This window comes from Panthera leo, chromosome E1 (assembly GCF_018350215.1).
Source record: "Panthera leo isolate Ple1 chromosome E1, P.leo_Ple1_pat1.1, whole genome shotgun sequence".
Taxonomy (NCBI): domain Eukaryota; kingdom Metazoa; phylum Chordata; class Mammalia; order Carnivora; family Felidae; genus Panthera; species Panthera leo.
This window is the reverse complement of record NC_056692.1, coordinates 36,265,247-36,284,536: the sequence shown is the minus strand read 5'-3', so window position 1 is coordinate 36,284,536 and position 19,290 is coordinate 36,265,247. Positions and strand designations below refer to the sequence as shown.

Here is a 19,290-nt window from a genome sequence, read left to right as displayed (position 1 = left end):
TGCCATCCCACAGGACAGATGGAAGGGTCTGGCTGGGAGACCAGCCAGAGGGTCTGGCTGACCCAGACCCAGTCCAAAGGGTCAGGCTGGGAGGTGGGGAAGAAACCAGAGCGATGCATTCGGGACTCTGAGCAGGATTGAGGGGGAGACCAGTGGAGGTGGGAGAGAACTCATTCCTGCTCGCGGAAAAGTCCGTCCTGTTTAGACGCCCTACGCCCTACGTAACGTGCTGCGGGGCACCCTGCCATGGGTCTGGGGGAGACAGGAAACTCGTTGAACGGCTCTCCACCCACTCCCGCGGCCACAGACACCAGCCCACTCTGTGTTGGTGCTTGGAACCGAGTGGCCCAAGCCCCCGACAGCCAGGCCCGGCAGCTCCTGTCTGATCTCGAATATCATCACCCAGTTCTGATGAACAACACCCCCTCTCTGGGAGATGATTCTATTACAAAAGACAAAGCTGTCTTTGGAGGCTTTCTGCGCCTGAGATCAACGGTTTTCCCACCCCCCCGCTATGGGCGGACTTCAAGAAGGCACAAGGAATTCGCTAATCCCTGGCCGTCTACCCCCTCTGGTGGCCACTTCTCAGCCCCGGGCAGCAAGCCCCGGGCAGATGAACTGGCTTGGCCGGGAGGTTGATTGCGAAGATCTGGCTGAGCCGGGGGGTTGAAGGCATGAGCCTGACCCCCGCCGACCCCAGTAAGAGCGGCCAGTGTTCGCCCCTCGCCCCAACCCCTCTACCTCCAGCAGCCAGGGCTTGAGTTTGTGGTCCAGCAAAATGTCAAAGCCCAGGATTTCAAAGCAGGCGCTGTTGAGTGTGTGGTTGGGGAAGCAGGTGTGGTAGTTATGCTTGATGATGGGGTGGGCGGAGATGATCGTCTTGATGATGACATCCTCGATGTCTCTCCAGACCTGCTCCGTGTTGTAGCCATGGCTCTCCATGTACACACCGAAGGTGGAGAGCTTCCTGGAAGGAAACCACAGGCCGTGAGGCAAAAGCGGCCCCCCTCTGGTCAGCTAAGGCCATCTCATGCTGGAACCGAGAAACTTCTGGAGAAGTCCCGGGAGTTAACGGGGATGGACGCCCGGGATGCAGGGCGACAACAGGGCTGTGTCAGCTCAGGAGGGGCCTGCAGGAGATATAGGGCCACAGTCCTCAAGCCTCTGCGGCCCTGAAGTGGGTGCAGGTAAAAATGACACATAAGACCTGGCTTGGGCACTTTCACTGTGACCCAGAAAACACCCGTGAGGCCGGGGCAGGGACAAGGTATTCTGGGTGGAAAGCTTAATGGGTGCAAAAAAACAAAAAAACAACCCACCCAACATCCTACATTATGGTTTGGCTTTGATGGCAAATGGTTTCTCAGCCTTTGGTGTTCATTAGAAACACGTAGGGAGCCTTCTAAGAACACCAATACTTGGGTCCCACGCCAGCCATCTGAGGGGCTTCTGAGGACACTAGGTTCACAGAAACTTTGCTTTAGGACTATCCACAGGGAAAAGGCAGCCCCAGGGCACCGCCACAGAGAGGGTTACCAACTGTCCCAGGCAAACTAGGACAGTCCTGATTTTATTTTTTTAAAATTTTTTTTTGCAACGTTTTTTATTTATTTTTGGGACAGAGAGAGACAGAGCATGAACGGGGGAGGGGCAGAGAGAGAGGGAGACACAGAATCGGAAACAGGCTCCAGGCTCCGAGCCATCAGCCCAGAGCCTGACGCGGGGCTCGAACTCACAGACCGCGAGATCGTGACCTGGCTGAAGTCGGACGCCCAACCGACTGCGCCACCCAGGCGCCCCCAGTCCTGATTTTAGAACTGAGAGTCTCACATCCCAGAAACCCCCTCAGTCACCCGCTGTTCACCCTATTACACAGATCAGAGGACGTCTACCCCGTGTGGAGAGGTTCGTGAGGAAACGTCTGAAGGGGTGCTCTGGTCAGCTCTGAGCTGGGCAGTCCAGAGAAAGGGCACAGCTGACAGGTCTAAGAGGCGACGGTGGGGACACACAGCCACCCGCTCACATGCACAAGCATGCACACACGGAGCTGAAGTGGGAATGTGTGAGGGAGAGACACGGGGGCGGGAAGAGCAGAGGGGAAGACGAGCCAAGAGACAGGGGCTCACAAGGCAGTGCCAAGAGCTCACGGGACCCCAGCCAATGGGGCCAAAAAGGAGGAAGCGGGGGCAGTCAGTCAACGCACATTTGCCGAGGGTCTGCTGAACATGCGAAACTCATGAAGTGAGAGGACCCCTGGAAACCGATCCTGCGACCATGGGAAGCCAAGGACCATTTGGGGAGTCGACCCCCATATGAAACGACCAACCAAGGATGCATTCATGTAAAGACAGATTAGCAAAGGCCACTGCACACAGAGGCCCACCTCCCCCCACCCCGCCCCCGCCATTGTCAGGGTATAAAGTGTTGCCCATAAATGAATTTTCCAGATCGCTTGAAGCCAATCCATTCAAGTGCAAAAAAAAAAAAAAAAAAAAAAAATGTATTTAATTTGCCTAATTGGGAAATAAATCTTCCCCAAATAGATTATACACTTCTTATAACAGACATTGCAAATCATGGCGTAACCTCTTCTTGATGACTCAGGCACATCACAATGAATATACATTATTGTGTAATTTCATAATGCCCAGTGGTTAGCCAATTCAATTTAACACACCAGCTATGTGCCAGGCACCTCGAAAGATGAAGAGGGCCTGGTCTCTGCACCGCCCCCCCCCCAGCCCTGCCAGGTTTCCCATTGTTCAGTCTTTCCCTCCACTGTTCCTGCTGAGTGTGCACCTGGTGGGGGACTTACTGGGGGTGCAGCTGGCCTCGAGCTGGGGACAGGGGAATTGGGGGCGGGTAAGGCAGTCAGCGTAAGAAGCAGATCACCTCAGAAGGTGGGGAAGAGGAAGAAGAGCGAAGGACAAAGGAGGGAGAGAAGGAAAGAAGGACTCTGCCCGGCAACATGGGAGGTGCCCAGAAGGCCAGGGCATCGCTCTAACCCTCAGGGAACTTAAGTACAAGCAAGGACACAAGACAAACATGTGCACCAAACCCAGAGCAGTTACGGGCTATGGCTGACGTTGACCAGAGGGTGGTGGGGGTGCAGAAACGGGAAGGTGGGTGGCTTGACTCAGATCCCATAGTCCATCCTCAGAGATGGAACCCAATCCTCTCATCTGATTAAATGAGGAAACAGAGGTCCATAGAGACGACTGGTTTCACAGTGGTTAGTTATATGGCTGCACCAGAACCTAGAACCAGATCGGAGAAGGCAGTATGGAAGCTTAGCGAGCCCGACGGGCTTTCGAGGATGTTCCCCCATGGTTTTGGTTGGAGCTGAGCACAGATGGAGAAGTGGGAACGAGCAAGGCCTATATACGGAATATGAGCCAAAGAGCATCCTGGTAGAACCCCATGGAACGAATAGCACAGACTATGGCCTGGGGGTTCAGGGCAGACACGGGAGTTTTACTCTGGCTCTACCATTTTCCAGTAATGAGTAGAGAAGTCCCCCCTCCCCCCGCCACCCCGTTATCCACAGGGGATACATTCCCAGACCCCCAGGGGATGCCTGAACCCATGGAGAGCACCAGACCCTGCAGGTACTATGTTCTCCCCTATGCAGACACATCCGTGATGAAGCTTAGTTTCTAAATTAGGCACAACTAAAAGTTGTGTGACTGTGGTCTCTCCTGCACGCTCTAGAAACACCTTCCTGTGCTCACCCGGCTTACGAAGCCGATGTGAGATACGATGCCTACCCCGATGAGACAAATGAGGTGAGTGACGCGGACGTTGTGACGCAACATTAGGCTGACCATCCTCCAACAGGAGGATCATCTGCTCCCGGGGCCACAGTTAACCGCGGGTAACTGAAACCGTGGAAAGGGAAACCACAGATAAGGGGGACTACTGTATACAGAATACAGAATAACAGCACCCACCTGCGTGGGGGTTATTGTTTTTGAAGCTTATTCACATGCGTCATCTCAATAGGTCCTTGACGGCATCTCTGAGGCTGGCCAGCCAGTATTCGTAGTTTCCCATGTCGTTTTACTTTTTATTTTTTAATTTTTTTTAACGTTTATTTATTTTTGAGACAGAGAGAGAGAGAGAGCATGAACAGGGGAGGGTCAGAGAAAGAGGGAGACACAGAATCTGAAACAGGCTCCAGGCTCTGAGCTGTCAGCACAGAGCCCGACGCGGGGCTCAAACCCACGGACTGTGAGATCATGACCTGGGCAGAAGTCGGACGCTTAACCGACTGAGCCACCCAGGCGCCCCTATTTTTTATTTTTTTTAACGTGTATTTATTTTTGAGACAGAGAGAGACAGAGTGCGAGCTAGGGAGGGGCAGAGAGGAGGGGGGAGACACAGAATTGGAAGCAGGCTCCAGGCTCTGAGCCGTCTGCCCAGAGCCTGATGTGGGGCTCGAACCCGTGAATGTGGAGATCATGCCCTGAGCCGAAGTCAGACGCTCAATCGACTGAGCCACCCAGGCGCCCTGATTACTAAATTATCTTAGAGATGAGAAAATGGAGGTACAGAGAGGTTAAAGTCTGGATTTAGGGTGAAGAGCCAGGGGGCCGAGCAGCCCTTGGGTCTGAGGTCTGGGTCTGGTGGAAAGGAAGGGACACAGGGACCTCTGAAGGAGGAATGTTCGGGATTCAAGGACACCAAACTCCCTAATCCTGCAGGTCAGGAGGGAGAGATGGGGAAGCTGGGCAGGGGAACCATTCTGGAACGCTGGGGTGGGAGCGAGGGGTGAGGAAATGCTGAGTCGTAGGCCACAGGACATGTCCAGGGGCACTGGGGAGGGATGAGCCCGGAACTCAGGGAGAGAGGGCAGGGGGGAGGGCGGGAGAGCGGAGCAGAGGGGCGAGGCCTGGCCTGGGGGGAAAGAGAGTTGAGGAAACAGAGGAGGAAGGAGGAAGGGGGGTGCAAGGTGGCAGAACCATACCACACACTCTCCCCTTAGTCCCGGCACCCCCTGCCACCCCTCCGTCATGGCCCGAGGGCACAAAGCCTATTGCCTTCTCATAAGAGGAGGGAAATGAGGGCCCTTAGGGAAAGCCACGGTGACCCTGAGCACTGTCCCACAGGTCATTTGAGTCTCATGGGGGTGACTGTGGGAGGTGGGCAGGGCATCTCTCTGCCCACATCTTACACACCACGAAGCCGAGGCTCAAAGATCGCTGCCCACGCCGACTGAGCTGGCGAGACTCAGAGCCAGGACTGAAAGCCAGGCCTCACTGAGCACCGTCACTCAACCTGCAAGGGCGCCCAAGGCTGAGCTGGCGTCCACGGTCAAGGTGGGGAGCGGCGGGGGGGGGGGCGCCCTCGGAAACAGGGGAGGCCTCCCCTTTGAGCAGGCTTCAGCTAGTGATTTTCCGTTTGCTTTTTGGAACTCTGCCACCAAGGGAGTTGTGAAATCTCACGTGCCTCCCAGAGGCTCCAAAGCCAAACAGATTGCGTGTTTATCAGCCCTCGGAAGCCTCAGGCAGGGGGTAGAGCACGAGCCTTGGAATCTGGCAGACCTACCTTCTCCTCCTGCTCTAGCACTGACAGTTGTGGGGCCTTGGGCAGCTTAACCTCTCAGAGACCTCAGTTTCCTTGTCTGTAAAATGGACATAGTACCTAACTCATAGTTCTCCACCTACAAAGGGCAGATTATAGTGCTCTGAAGATTCGTGGGGGGAAAACTGTAAACAAAGCCCCCCCCCTGCCCGGCACGGCCCCCACCACACAGGAGGCACCACTCTCCCTTCCCCTTGTGCCTGGCAGGCTCCCTTCCTTCAGCTCCCCCTTTCTCCTAAAACTCCAATGAGACAGGATTAGCCGATCACATGAATGTAGTAACTGGAAAGATACTCAGGCATTCCTCTCATTTCCCTGCTCCTGGGAGGTGGGGCGGAGGGGGGGGTGGTTCTCAAAGCCGGCCAGCCACAGTCATGTCAACACATGCCACACACATCGTGACTTATCATTTGAGAATCTCTGTTGGAACAACACCCCAGAAAACCACAGGCCCAAGGAACATCTGCCTGACCTGTCCTTCTAGCGTGGCAGACCAGCGATCGATAAATATCTATTGGTTTGGAAATCTCAGAAGGGCCCAACGTACCAGGCATATGTTTTGGCGTGCACGCGTGCGTACGTGTGTGTGCGTACGTGTGTGTGTGTGTGTGTGTGTGTGTGTGTGTGTGTGTGTGTATCCTGCTGGGGAAACAGTACATGTTTCTCTCTCCTCCTCCCAACCTCCTAGGGTTTACGAGGTAGCCTGCTTTTAATGATTAACAGCCAGAGGGCAGAGACTACGGAGGCCAAGAAATAGTTTCTGAGACCATGTGACCCAAGATGGAACCACCAAGGGGGACTGACGGGGTTTGGGTAGAATCGCAGACGGAGGCTCCGAGCCTGGTGGGGCAAGACGAGAGAAGTGAAGGGGCTTCCTTACCTCTTGCTCCCGGCCTGAGCATCTCGAACGAAATTGGAGCTGTGCTTATTAATGGAATAATTAGTCAGGTGCATGCAGATGTCATCCTGGGGAAAGAGAGAGAGAGAGAGACGCAACTCTGTGGGGTCTCCCACTTCCTCTCCTTGCCCTCCCGGGGCCTCTAGGTCTTAAAGAAGAGACAGGGGAGGCCTTGGGCTTGCTTCGAGTGGCAAAACAGAGGAAGTCAAGTGGTATCCCGCAGCCTAGGGCGGAAGAGAGTCCAACCCCTCCTGCGTTAGGGGGGTTCACTGCCTGAGGGACATTTCAGAAGTCCTGGGGGGGGGGGGTGGTGTCTGAAGGTGTGGGCGGATCTGGAGCGCTAGCTTTGGATCTCCTGCAGATCTGGAGCGCTAACTTTGAAGCAGGGCAGCTCTGGCCACGGGTCCCAGCCTCCTCTCTTCCTCGTTCTGCGACCTCCGCCAAGTCCCTTACACCCTGAGTTTTCATTTCCGCGTTTGTGAAATGGAGAGATGATAATCCCTATTTCCGAGGGCTCCTAAAAGGGCCAAGTGAAGGGACGGATGCAACCCGGCACGCAGTAAGTGTTCAACAAATGACAGCCCGTAGCCACAGCGTCTTGAGGACGTGGATTTAACTGGGGGCTTTTCGTCCCCCTAAGGAGGAGGGGGGGAGGAGGCACGTCCCCTGAGCTCACCAGGTTGTCTGCGCAGGGGTGGGAGTAGGAGGTGGTGGCGAAGCGCGCTAGCCCTTCGTTGTATGCAAAAATCCGGAGGGGGTCACAGGACGTCATCAGCACGTAAATCCGCAGGTCAAACTTGAACCCATCAATGATAAAGGGCTGTGAGGAGGGAACAGGAGTCACACAGGCTTCAGAGGAGAGATGCAGACTTGAAGATCATCGCCAGGCACGGAGTGCAGGCTTGGCCTGGGTTGCGGAGGAGTGGGGGGGGGGGGGGGGGACTCGCCCTGTGGAAGTCACTAAACCACGCTGTGCCTCCGTTTTCTACAGCACAACTCACCACCTCCCAGAGATCTCCAGGCAACCAAAGTGCCATTATAAAGCCCTGTGATGAGGGACATGCTGTCACCATGTCACTTCTGCAAGAGTGCTTCCTGCAGGGCTGGCCGGGCCTTCCCAGTCCGCGCCCGTTCCCAGAGGGCTCCCTCCCTGCGGTGGGCTGTACCACTGTGACCTCTGACCTCCAGCCATGGAGTAAAGCCGGTCACCATGATCTCTCCAGGACGATTCCCCTCTCCCAAATGAAGCGGGGCACCCACAGACCAAAGGTGCCTTCCAGCTGCCATCTGTTGGAGGACAAGGGCCAGCCTAGTAAGGCTAGACCAGCTACAGGGGCACAAGGGTGAGAGACGCTTGCCCAAGCACACATCACATCCCTGGTCCGAAGGCCTGCTCTGACAGCTTCCAGGGCAGAAGACACGACTCGGCTCGGCCCCCATCGCCAGCCCCCGTCCCCTCATTTCCCACAGTCCAGTGAAGCCAGAGCATGAGGTTGCTGTAGCAAGAAATAAATAATCCCAAGGAAGAAGTACCTTTGAAATATAGAGTTGACAGATCATATCCTCGCCTGGCTTGATATCTTTCACCGTCCGGGTGATGAATATACCTTTCCCTTGGCAGCCCGAATCCGGCTTACAAATGTACGTCTTATTTTTTCTTGACCTGCTGTAGTTCTGCAAATCTCCCCAGCTACCAGAGCGGCAGAAAGGGAATGAAATACGCCTTTAGAGGGGGAGCAGTGCAAAGGAAGCCTAGCCCTTTATTAACAAAAAAAACATCAAAAGCCAAACCAAAACAGAAACACTAAAGCTCTCTAATGTGAAAAAGCCCTCGAGCTAACAGACACACCTACGAGATCTGGCAATAGGAGAGACAGCCGTGCACACGCGCACACGGTGGAGGGAGGGTGGGCTTTGGGGGGAACTTGGGCCGGGATTTAAACCCAGGCGACACCGCTCACAGCTGTGTAACCCTTCGCAAGGACTTGACCTCTTTAAGCCTTACTCCCATCACCTACACCGTGGGGTCACGACACCTGGCTTGTACGGTGGTTGATCACATGACAGAAGGCATGCAAGGTGTTAACACAGACTGCATGCCCCGCGAAGGGAGCTGGGACCCGAGTGTTTTGGCCTTGCGGGTCTGCAGACAGGAGATGTGGCGTTCTGCATCTGGCTCAAGCCCTGACAAGTGTTGTGACCTCGGATCAACCCGTCTCCTTCCCTACTCTAGGTCCCAGCTCTTCCCGGATAACACCTCTCCTCCAGCCAGAGCATCAAGGTGCAAACAGTATTCTCCGCTCTGAAGAAAGCGTATCCGGAAGAAAGAAGCCAATGTGATGCATTACAGAGCTTAGTCCTGCTACACTAGTTTTGCATTTTAACTCATTTGCATTGTGACCACTAGAGAAGTCACTTGACTGCCAAGTTCCTTAGGGGCCATGACATCTGGATGTGCCCGGTGGCTTAAAGGCAAACATGTTTCCTTCTGAGTTGCTACTAAGTCCCGAAAGTTGTTCCAGACAAGCTGAGGAAGTCTGGGAATCTTGGAGCTCCTGGTTTGGAAAAGCACTGGGAGGGTGCCGGGGTGGCTCAGTGGGTTAAGCGTCCGACTTCAGTTTAGGTCATAATCTCACGGTTCGTGAGTTCGAGCCCTGCATTCAGGCTCTCCGTTCTCAGTGCCGAGCCCACTTGGGATCTCTGTCTCCCTCTCTCTCTCTGCCTCTCCCCTGCTCATGCTCTCTCTCTTTCTCTCAAAAGTAAATAAACATTAAAAAAAAAAAAAAAAAAAAAAAAAGGAAAAGCACTGGGTGCAGAGGACAGAGTAGGATTCTTGCTGTGTGAATATAATTCCAATGGCAACGCTTCTCTGCCCCGTCCACCTCATCCCAAAGACCAGGTTGTACCCAGGTCACATTTATGTCATCTCACGTTTCTTCTGTTCCTTGGTGGTGTGGTCCAGAGCAATTTGTGTACCGAGAATGGGTGCCCAGTTTCAAGACGGAGAAAGTGAGGTGGGGGATGGGGAAAGGCTGCCTGCCATCCATAGTCCTGCCGTGGGACAGAGGTCAGGCGTCCCTCCCTGCTCCCAACCTGGGCACTAACCATTATCTCACTCCCTCCAGAAGTGTTCGTGGTCCTTCAAAATCCAGAAACTGCACACTTAAAAGGTTGGAACAAGTTCAAAATCAACAGCGTTCAGGGTCAGAGCCCATTCGCATCCCAACTACAGGCCCAAGCTCCAAGGCACCCAGCCCCGAGATGTCATCTAATTTTTTATAGCAGAGCTTTGTGTTTTCTCAACCTTGGACACACCCTTTTTCCCTTCTCTTCCTGAAAAGGAGAGAGATAGATGGGGGATCCTTTGGGAAGGGAAAGTGGCACCAGGGAATCAAGAGCAAGACGGAAACGTAAATTGGGGGTGGAGGGTGGAGAAGGGTGCACAGGTGGGCACTTACTCGGCAGGAAGACACCAGGTCCTAGGGAAGAAGAGGAAATCCTTAGGGAACATCTTTAACATGCGGCTCATATTTCTGGCCAGCAAGTCCTTTCGGCAGATTTCACTCATCCCAGGGAAGTGATTTATTTTCTGTGAAGGAAGCCAGAATTCATGAATAATGGGGGCCACGGGAGAACCCAGGAGATCCCCTTGCTGGACGGTCCTAAAAGTGGGAGCCCGCTGGATAGATGCCACACTTACACTGAGGACCAGCTCTGCCCCAGATACCTGGTAACTTTTCATCTCCATCACCCTCTCCAGCGACACTGAGTAGTCTGTCCAGTAGAGAGTCCAGTCATTGGTTTCCCCTCCCTCACGAAGGCCATACCGCTGGGCAGCCCTACGCACTGCCATGGAGTTGGAGAAAGAAAGGCCTGTTAGCCCCGGAAGTGGGGAAGGAGCATGGGGTGGGGAGGCTATGTTTCTAGGCGGTCTCAGACCATGTCAGACCATGTGCTGAAGAGAGACACCTCAGCTCGTTGGAACTGGCAGCCATCTTGCCTGGTCTGGACATACCTTTGCCAAGAAAGACACAGGGAGATCTGCGGAGGAATACAGCCTATACCCGGTGAACCCCACGGAAGGTTATCTGGGAAGAATGTTTTACCTGCCCTGGCTTTCCCTTGCCAGGAAGTAGGCTTCTGGCTTTCCTCCAAACACTAAGCACTCTGTGTTCAGGGAATGTAAACTAATCCTTAACATTAGCCAGAGTCAAGCTTAAGTAGGAAGCTAACAGAAAAAAAAAGTATACAATGCATTTCAAAACCACATATAGGCTGGGGCCCCTGGGCGGTTCCGTCGGTTGAGCGTCCGACTTCAGCCAGGGTCATGATCTCGTGGCTCGTGAGCTCGAACCCCACATCGGGCTCTCTGCCGTCAGCTCGGAGCCCGCTTCGGATCCTCTGTCCGCCTCTCTCTCTGCCCCTCCCCTGCGGGTGCACGCTCTCCCAAAAATAAATAAAACATTAAAAAAAAACCCACACTTATATGCTATCACATCCTTCTTTCTCTGTCCCTGTTAGCATTTGGAACTGGGAGCTCACTCCAACGCAAACACACAAAAGAAAAAAAAAAAGGCCTGGAAAGGAAGAAGTGCCTGCAAGTGACCAGGAAAGGCAGGACCAGGCTGAAACTTACTCAAACTCGGAATTATATAATGACAACAACACTTCTCTATAGTCCAACGTGGGTCTGTAGGCTGCCAGTCTCTAACTTCTGCTCTAACAAGGACCAACCCCTGCCTTTTCTACAGATTCCCAAAGAACCCTACATCAGAACTACAGAGAACTGAAGTATGGCACCACCATGGTCAAAACCCACGTTTTCTTGGAGTGAGATTCTCTTCCTCGAATAGTTAATTGAGCTGGGTGAAGGAAACGTGAGGATTTGGAGACACCCCCTTTTCACCCCCAAGAAGATACAAGTGACCCTTCCCAACCCTTTGGGGGCAATCCGCTGGGTCCCCATTGTGGATCCCTCGAACGCAGGCGCTCACCGCTCTCGTATCGGCAGGTGGAGAGATTGATCACCAATCATCTGGAAAAGAGAAGAAGGAAAGCGGCAAGACAGAGACAGACGCACTTGCCAGAACACGTGGCCGCACCCAGAAGCATCCCACCCCAGGCGGGTCCAAGCCTACTCAGTCGCACCCAGCCTGGTTTGACTACACCCCTACTGAAGACACGAATCCAAAGGATTGCAGAGAGGCAGAAAAAACACGGGCGCTACCATTACCCAGCCCACGAGGTCGAAATTCTGCATTGTGGTTGTAACGAATTCTGCTTTGGCTTCCTATGAACCTTGCCTCCTCAATCCTTTGACTCCAGCGGCCCATCAGGAGCAGGAAGTAAAAATCTTTTCGGCCAAATTACTTCATGGTCGCCCACCTCTTGCCTCCCCCCCCCCCGCCCCCACTAACGGAAGTTGTGAGTTAGAAAGTGGACAAGCTGTCACACATCAGTGAGTCTGAGGACTGATCCATTTTCCCCAAAAGAGGCGAAGCGCGACAGAATATTAAATGGGAACCAGAACACAGAAGCCACAGTCGGATCCCGGAAATCGGCATCAGTCTTGTTATTTTTAAAATGTACTGGGGCACCCGGGGGGCTCAGTCGGTTAAGTGTCCGACTTCAGCTCAGGTCATGACCTCGCGGTTTGTGGGTTCGAGCCCCGACAGCTCAGAGCCTGGAGCCTGCTTCCGATTCTGTGTCTCCCTCTGTCTCTGCCTCTCTCCCACTCGTGCTCTGTCTCTCCCTCTCTCTCAAAAGTAAATAAACCTTAAAATTTTCTTTAAATGTACTGAGTTCCCAAGGCAATAAGCACTTCCTTAAAACAAGGAAACTGTCTCTCTCCGCACAATTAAAAAAAAAAAAAGGCATGCTAAACAACAAATAGAAGGACGATTAGGACACAGTGTGGTTAAGATTACGAACACCAGGGGCGCCTGGGTGGCGCAGTCGGTTAAGCGTCCGACTTCAGCCAGGTCACGATCTCGCGGTCCGTGAGTTCGAGCCCCGCGTCGGGCTCTGGGCTGATGGCTCGGAGCCTGGAGCCTATTTCCGATTCTGTGTCTCCCTCTCTCTCTGCCCCTCCCCCGTTCATGCTCTGTCTCTCTCTGTCCCAAAAATAAATTAAAAACGTTGAAAAAAAAAAAAAAAAAAAAAAAAAAAAAGATTACGAACACCGTCGTTTGGTTCTATGCAACAGGTCATCAAGTGGATCCTTTCCATCCGAACCGAAAGGGGTGTGATTTTGACAGCCTCTTTTACCCTCTCATTAGCGGCCAAGGCCCCCTTCCCTCCGGGTCCCCTCTGCTCCCAACAACACGGAACCCCATTCCCCATCTTTTGGTCCTAACCTTTTTTTCTTCCTCTTCTTCTTGCCTTGCTGCGGGGCATTCTGAAGCCTCTCTTGTACCCCAGCGTTCTCGCTCATGAAAACCAGGGTGACGATTTCTTTCGACTCTTCTGGGGAGCTGTCCTCCTGCTCTTCTGAGTCTGCCCCTTCCTCGCCCTCCAAAGGCAGGCACTGGAGCATCTCCCCAGCCTGGGAGGACGCTGGGGGCAAATCCCGGCCCACCCTGGAGAGAGGGCAGAAGGAGCGGCAGTTACTTGAATCCACCTGCAGGGGGACCCCCTCCCTTGCTCATGCGGGTGGTAGACCCACTCGGAGACCAGGGGACAGATTGCAGTTTATAAAATGCCACCCCACCTCCACGGTGGGTGCCAGCTCGGGGAGAGAGCCGATTCCACCTTTTGCCACTGACTCTGACCTTGGGGACTCGCTCAGCCAATCCTGGCTTTGGTTTTGCCCTCCTGGGATTTTTCAGGAGTAGGCTGAGATGCTATGCATAGCACCTGGTAAACAATCTTATTAAAGTGAGCGAGTGCCTGGAGACAGCCTCGGAACCAAGGCCTAAGCCTTCCTAGCTGAGGGAGTTAGTCCCAGTGGGTGTAGACGAGGCGCTCTGAGGAGGTCCGTTAACTGGCTCCCCACGACGCTGAACGTCCCACGCCCAACCTGCTGCCTGACCGTGAATGCAAAGGGAGCGGAGCACAGGGTCAGTTTGTAGCTGACTGAACACATACCCAGCTCAGGGCCAGAGGGAGCCCTTCCGAGATCCCAACCACAGAAAAGGCTACAGTGTCTCCCGCCCCCTGCGATTCAACGTAAAAACAAGACCAAACGGTAAAATAGCACTAAGGAAGTCCAGCAGAGTTCTTGTCCCTCCTCCTATCCCCATGATGACTTCTTCGTTGTTTGCTGGGAATTTCAATATTTTTTAATGTTTTTTTTTTAATTATTTATTTTTGGGAGAGAGAGAGAGACGGAGACAGGGCACAAGCAGGGGAGGGGCAGAGAGAGAGGGAGACACAGAATCTGAAGCAGCTCCAGGCTCTGAGCTGTCGGCACAGAGCCCGACGCAGGGCTCGAACTCACGAACTGCGAGATCATGACCTGGGCCGAAGTCGGACACTTAACCGACTGAGCTACCCAGGTGCCCCAAGGTTTTCGAATGATTTTTAATGCCTTAGTTTCAATAATCCTTAGGAATGTGCTTAGTTTGCTTGGGGTGACCCAGAACAGCCCAGATCCAATGAACTGATTCATCACCTTCACCTCCAAGATTTCTATGACCATAAAGCCAATCTTCTGGGGCCCTTCCCCTCTTTACCTCCAAATCCCTGCCAACCTTCTCACCATTGGAACCCCTGTCCTTTGATGCCCTTCCTACCTACCACCTGTTCTTCCCTCATAAACGCTTTGGTTTTTAAAAAATGTATTAATGTGTTTATTATACCTTATTATAACATATTATTAGTAATGACATAATATAACATTAAAGGAAGTTTAGAAAAGGACACGTATATATCTGGAGCCAGGATTACTAGGTTAATATAGAAATTAGCTTCTAGTTTTATTTTATCTATCTATCTATCTATCTATCTATCTATCTATCATCTATCTACCTATCTATCTATCTTGCCATGTTGTTTCCCAGAGGGACTCCCAAAAATTTGGCCTACCTCCAGCAATATACCATAACAGCTGGCTCACCAACTCACATAATCTCATGGGAATCACTTTCCCTCCATACCCAAACTTGCTAATTCTAGACAATTTTTTGTACCTGTCACCACATTTTTAACATAACTGCATCCTTCTGTGTCTCTCTGCCCCTTTCCCACACCAAAATTGGGGAGTAGAGGGCTCTAACTTGGAGGCTACGTATGAATAACTCAGTAATAAAGCCGCCCTCTTGGGTGGCTCCGTCGGTTGAGTGTCGGACTTCGGCTCAAGTCATGATCTCGCAGTTTGTGGGTTCGAGCCCCGCGTCGGGCTCTGTGCTGATGGCTCGGAGCCTGGCGCCTGCTTCCGATTCTGTGTCTCCCTCTCTCTCTGCCTCTCCCCGACTCGTGCTCTGTCTCTCCCTCTCTCTCAAAAATAAATAAACGTTAAAAAATTAAAAAAAAAGCCTCCCTTATATGTGTGTACTTCTTTAGTGTTTTCAGAGAATTATCACACCCACCATCACACTGAAAGCTCACAGCCGTCGCCAAGAGGAAGGGCAGAATTATTAAGTCAGCCAGGGACTGCCCCTGGTTTCTCTCTTGCCAAAGAGGGCTGTCACTTATTCCCAAGCCCAGTTATGGTGACACCTGAAAAGGGGAGACAGAGTTGTACTCGGCACAACCACCCGACGAAACCTGGGCCTCGTGAGCCCGTGTTGCCCAGTGGACAGGCACATTCTTGGCAAAGTCCAAGAGGACCGAGGTACGTGAAATATTGACCTGGGGCTGCTCCCTTGATTTCAGATAAACAGCCCGTTCCGCTCCCCTGGCCCTCCGCAACGGCTTCTGTTTACCAAGCCGTGGAGGAGTGGCTCCGTTTACCCAAAGGTTAATGTTAACTCGAGGAGACAAAACTGACCCTGAACGTGGCCTCTGGAGTCGCGAGTTGTCTCTGCTGTCTTTCGAGTCCTTGCCCAAGTGGTAAGAACAAGTCATGGCTGCCGCTGTCTGCCTGCCTCAAAGAGAAAAACAACAACAACAACAACAAGATCAAATTCTGTTTCCTCTTGTCCCAGAGGGCCTCAGGCACATGGACCAGGGAACCGAACCCATGTACTTCTCAGGGAACTGATCGCCACCGCATTGGTTCCCACCTGCCTTTCCCCTGTATTCTAGGCTATCTATGACCCGATTGCCAGTTGAATGGCGCTTGAGTCAGGTGCAAGGTGGCGGAGAGCAGTCGATGCCCCCATGTGTCTATTTTTGCTTTGCCTTTGGTCTCCCAGCTTCCTCCTCCCCCAGCCCTCTCCGTCCTGTTTCTTCCTCAAGGCTAAATCCCGCTGACTTCTCTCAAAGGTTCCTGATAGAGAATATGGTGCTCAAAGTTTGCCAGGGGGAGGAAGGGGGGGGGCGGGGGGGGGTGTGCCTGGGGTCACATGCTGAATCCACCTGCAGAAATGTTTACTTGGCCCACCACAGTGTGTAGTTGTTATAGTTTTAAATAGAAGTAGGGACGCCTGGGTGGCTCAGTCGGTTAGGCGTCCGACTTCAACTCAGGTCACGATCTCGCGGTCCATGAGTTCGAGCCCCGCGTCGGGCTCTGGGCTGATGGCCCGGAGCCTGGAGCCTGCTTCGGATTCTGTGTCTCCCTCTCTCTCTACCCCTCCCCCGTTCATGCTCTGTCTCTCTCTGTCTCAAAAATAAATAAACGTTAAAAAAAATTTTTTTTAAATAGAAGTCGTTGCTGGGGTGCCTGGTGACTCAGCCAGTTAGGCGTCCGGCTCTTGGTGTCGGCTCAGGTCCTGACGTCACGGTTCATGAACTCGACCGTGGCACCGGGCTCTGCCCTGACAGCCTGACAGAGCGGAGCCTGCTTGGGATTCTCTCTCCCTCTCTCTCTGCCCCTCCCCTGCAGGCGCGCGTGCACGCGTGCGCGCACTCTCAAAACAAATAAGTAAAACTTAGCAAGAACGGGTACATAAAGGAGTTGCCAATAAGTAGGAAATGTGGATTTCTCATAAAAATCCAGATTTCTGTTGCTTCTGGAAAAGTAGGTCCCCAGTGCTTCATGCCAGAAATCCGCCAGAGCCAAATAATGCCTCCCTCATTAGCTATTTTTCAACCTGCCCCAGTCCGGTCCCTGTGGCCTCCGTGACACCAGAGTCACAAAACAGCTGCGCCTGTGCTGTTATTTTTCTCACAGTAGCATGAAGAGAGAGGAAACATTTTCGTACGTCCAGATCATTTCTCTCCGGGCCGCAAGCCGGGCGCCCTTGACATCTGAATTTGCCTGCCCTCTTCTGGCATCTCTCTGGCCCCCAAGCCGCTGTGAGTTAGAACAGAAGCTGCTTCCTCCAGAGAGTCTCGGGTCTTACTGGACTCTACCAGTCTCCTCTTACCCAGTGCCAGCAGCCACTCCCTTCTCTCCCGCCCAACAATTCGGGTGTCAAAAGTAGTCTCGCAGTCTTGTGGAAGTAGAGAAGGAGAGGCAGCAAATTCGAAGGACGGGGCTAAGGAGAATATAAAAGGGTGAAGGGGGGCTGCCGGCATCCCGAGATATACGTACATCCTGGCGTGAGGGCCGCTGCAGTGAGAGGCGTGACTTTAAGTCACCTGCTAAGAGGCAGCGGAAGTGAAGTCGCTGAGGACTCAGATTCTGGAGCCTGTCTGCCTGGGTTGAAATCCCGGCTCTGGGGGCGCCTGGGTGGCTCAGTCGGTTAAGCGTCCGACTTCAGCTCAGGTCACGATCTCACGGTCCGTGAGTTCGAGCCCCGCGTCGGGCTCTGGGCTGATGGCTCGGAGCCTGGAGCCTGCTTCGGATTCTGTGTCTCCCTCTCTCTCTGCCCCTCCCCTGTTCACGCTCTGTCTCTCTCTGTCTCAAAAATAAATAAACGTTAAAAAAAAAAAATTAAAAAAAAAAAAAAAAAAGAAATCCCAGCTCTGCCACTTTCTAGTCGCATGGCCTCGGGCAATGTATTTCATTGCCCCTTCTGCCTTAGTTTCCCCATCTGTAAAACGGTCTGCCCCAGCCAGTTACGGAAATTAAAAGGAGTTAAGATAATACAAAGTGCTTAGGACAGTGCCAGGCGCAGAGTAAGTGCTCACTAAAGGCTACCTGTCAGCACCAGCTATGTGGCCCTGGACTGTGACCTCCCTGATGGAACAGACAGTGTCTGTGAATGCTCAGCTCCTACTACCGGGTCTGGCAGATACCAGAGGGTTATAAGCTTCCCGAATGATCAGACTGGAAGAATGAATAGATTCATGGACTAATTTAGCTTACCGTTCGTTTTCCTCATCTATATAATAGAAGAGCTGTTGTGAGCATTAGATAAATAGCAGTTTTTCAAGCACTGGCCTTGGGTTGAAGAGGGCACTTCCAACACTTCGTGTCACTCATGAGTAACCGTAGCTACTTTTCACAACCTACTTACCACGTAACTAAGCATTTCCATTGTACTGAAGCATTTTATATCCATAGGTACTGTCTCAGCAGACCATCAGGTCATAGACATTCTCTCGCGTCCATTACAGATGAGAAGATTGAGGCACAGAGGGGCAAAGGCAGGAGACATAGCTGGGGTTCCACAGCCTATCTCTCTTCTACACGCCACACGCTGCCTTTCCCTCTCAGCTGATCACTCATAAACGGCGTGACCGGAAAGTGAAGCGACTGGTCTCCCAGCTCCCAGAAGCGGTTTTGGTGACCTCAGTCCCTTAACAATCAGTTGGTCCCATTTTCCTTAAAGCCAACTGCTTCCAAATTCCCACCTCCATTAAGGGCCTGGATCTGCCTGGATCTCCGTTTCCTGCCCTTCTTGTCACCAAAGTCCACGTTGTACGTGGGCTCTTATTTGGGGGTATAATTACAACTTTTTTTTTTTTTAAAGTAAACCTCACACCCAGCGCAGAGCCCGACACAGGGCTTGAACTCATGACGCGGAGATCAAGACCTGAGCTGAGATCAAGAGCCAGACGCTTCACCAAAAAAATAAAATAAGCAGCTCTTCCCGCCCATGGGTCCTGTCCCCATGCTTTAATAAAATCACCTTTTTGCACCAAAAAAAAAAAAAAAAAAGAGTCAGACACTTCTCTCGACAATAGCCAAAGTATGGAAAGAGCCCAAATGTGCATTGGCAGATGAATGGATAAAGAAGATGTGGTATATATAGACAATGGAGTATTGCTCGGCAATCAACAAGAATGAAATCTCGCCATTTGCAACGGTGTGGCTGGAACTGGAGGTCGTGAGGCTAAGCGAAATTAGTCAGAGAAAGACAAATATCATAGGACTTCACTCGTATGAGGAATTTAAGATACCAAACAGATGAATATAAGGGAAGGGGAAGCAAAAATAATATAAAAACAGGGAGGGGGACAAAATGGAAGAGGCTCATAAATATGGTGAACACACAGAGGGTTACTGGAGAGGTTGTAGGAGGGGAGATGGGCTAAATGGATAAGGGGCATTAAGGAATCTACTCCTGAAATCATTGTTGCACCAGATGCTAACTAACTTGGAGGTAAATTAATTAAATAAATAAACTAAAAAAAAAAACCCAAAAACAAAAAGAGTCAGACGCTTAACCGACCGAGCCACCCAGGCACCCCTGGAACACTTTCTCAGCTCTTACTGAATTCCTCAATATTACAGCTGGGAGGGACCATGAGAATACCTAGTTCAAACTGTTTGCTTTTTAGAAGTTTTGAAATGCCCCTGCCAGCTAGAGGAGGGGACTCGCACAAAGCCAGAGAGCGAGTCAGAAGGGCCAGGACCAAAGCCCTGGCTACCGAACCCT

At 52.3% G+C, this 19,290-nt stretch overlaps 1 protein-coding gene across 3 annotated transcripts in view; it reads right to left on the bottom strand.

The window, feature by feature from the left end:
• TTLL6 (tubulin tyrosine ligase like 6) overlaps positions 1-19,290 on the bottom strand; it is a 39,061-nt gene that overhangs the window by 16,716 nt on the left and 3,055 nt on the right. For 2 of the 3 annotated variants that reach the window (XM_042914377.1, XM_042914378.1), the window contains exons 2-10: positions 15,411-15,503; positions 12,838-13,059; positions 11,476-11,513; positions 10,209-10,327; positions 9,940-10,070; positions 8,015-8,171; positions 7,158-7,301; positions 6,464-6,549; positions 742-967 (exon numbers count right to left, since the gene is read on the bottom strand). In XM_042914377.1, coding sequence (XP_042770311.1) covers positions 742-967; positions 6,464-6,549; positions 7,158-7,301; positions 8,015-8,171; positions 9,940-10,070; positions 10,209-10,327; positions 11,476-11,513; positions 12,838-13,059; positions 15,411-15,487 — 1,200 coding nt within the window. In that variant the 5' untranslated portion in view covers positions 15,488-15,503. Of the gene's footprint in view, positions 1-741; positions 968-6,463; positions 6,550-7,157; positions 7,302-8,014; positions 8,172-9,939; positions 10,071-10,208; positions 10,328-11,475; positions 11,517-12,837; positions 13,060-15,410; positions 15,504-19,290 lie in introns of those variants that run through there. The other variant, XM_042914379.1, reaches the window with a different exon arrangement.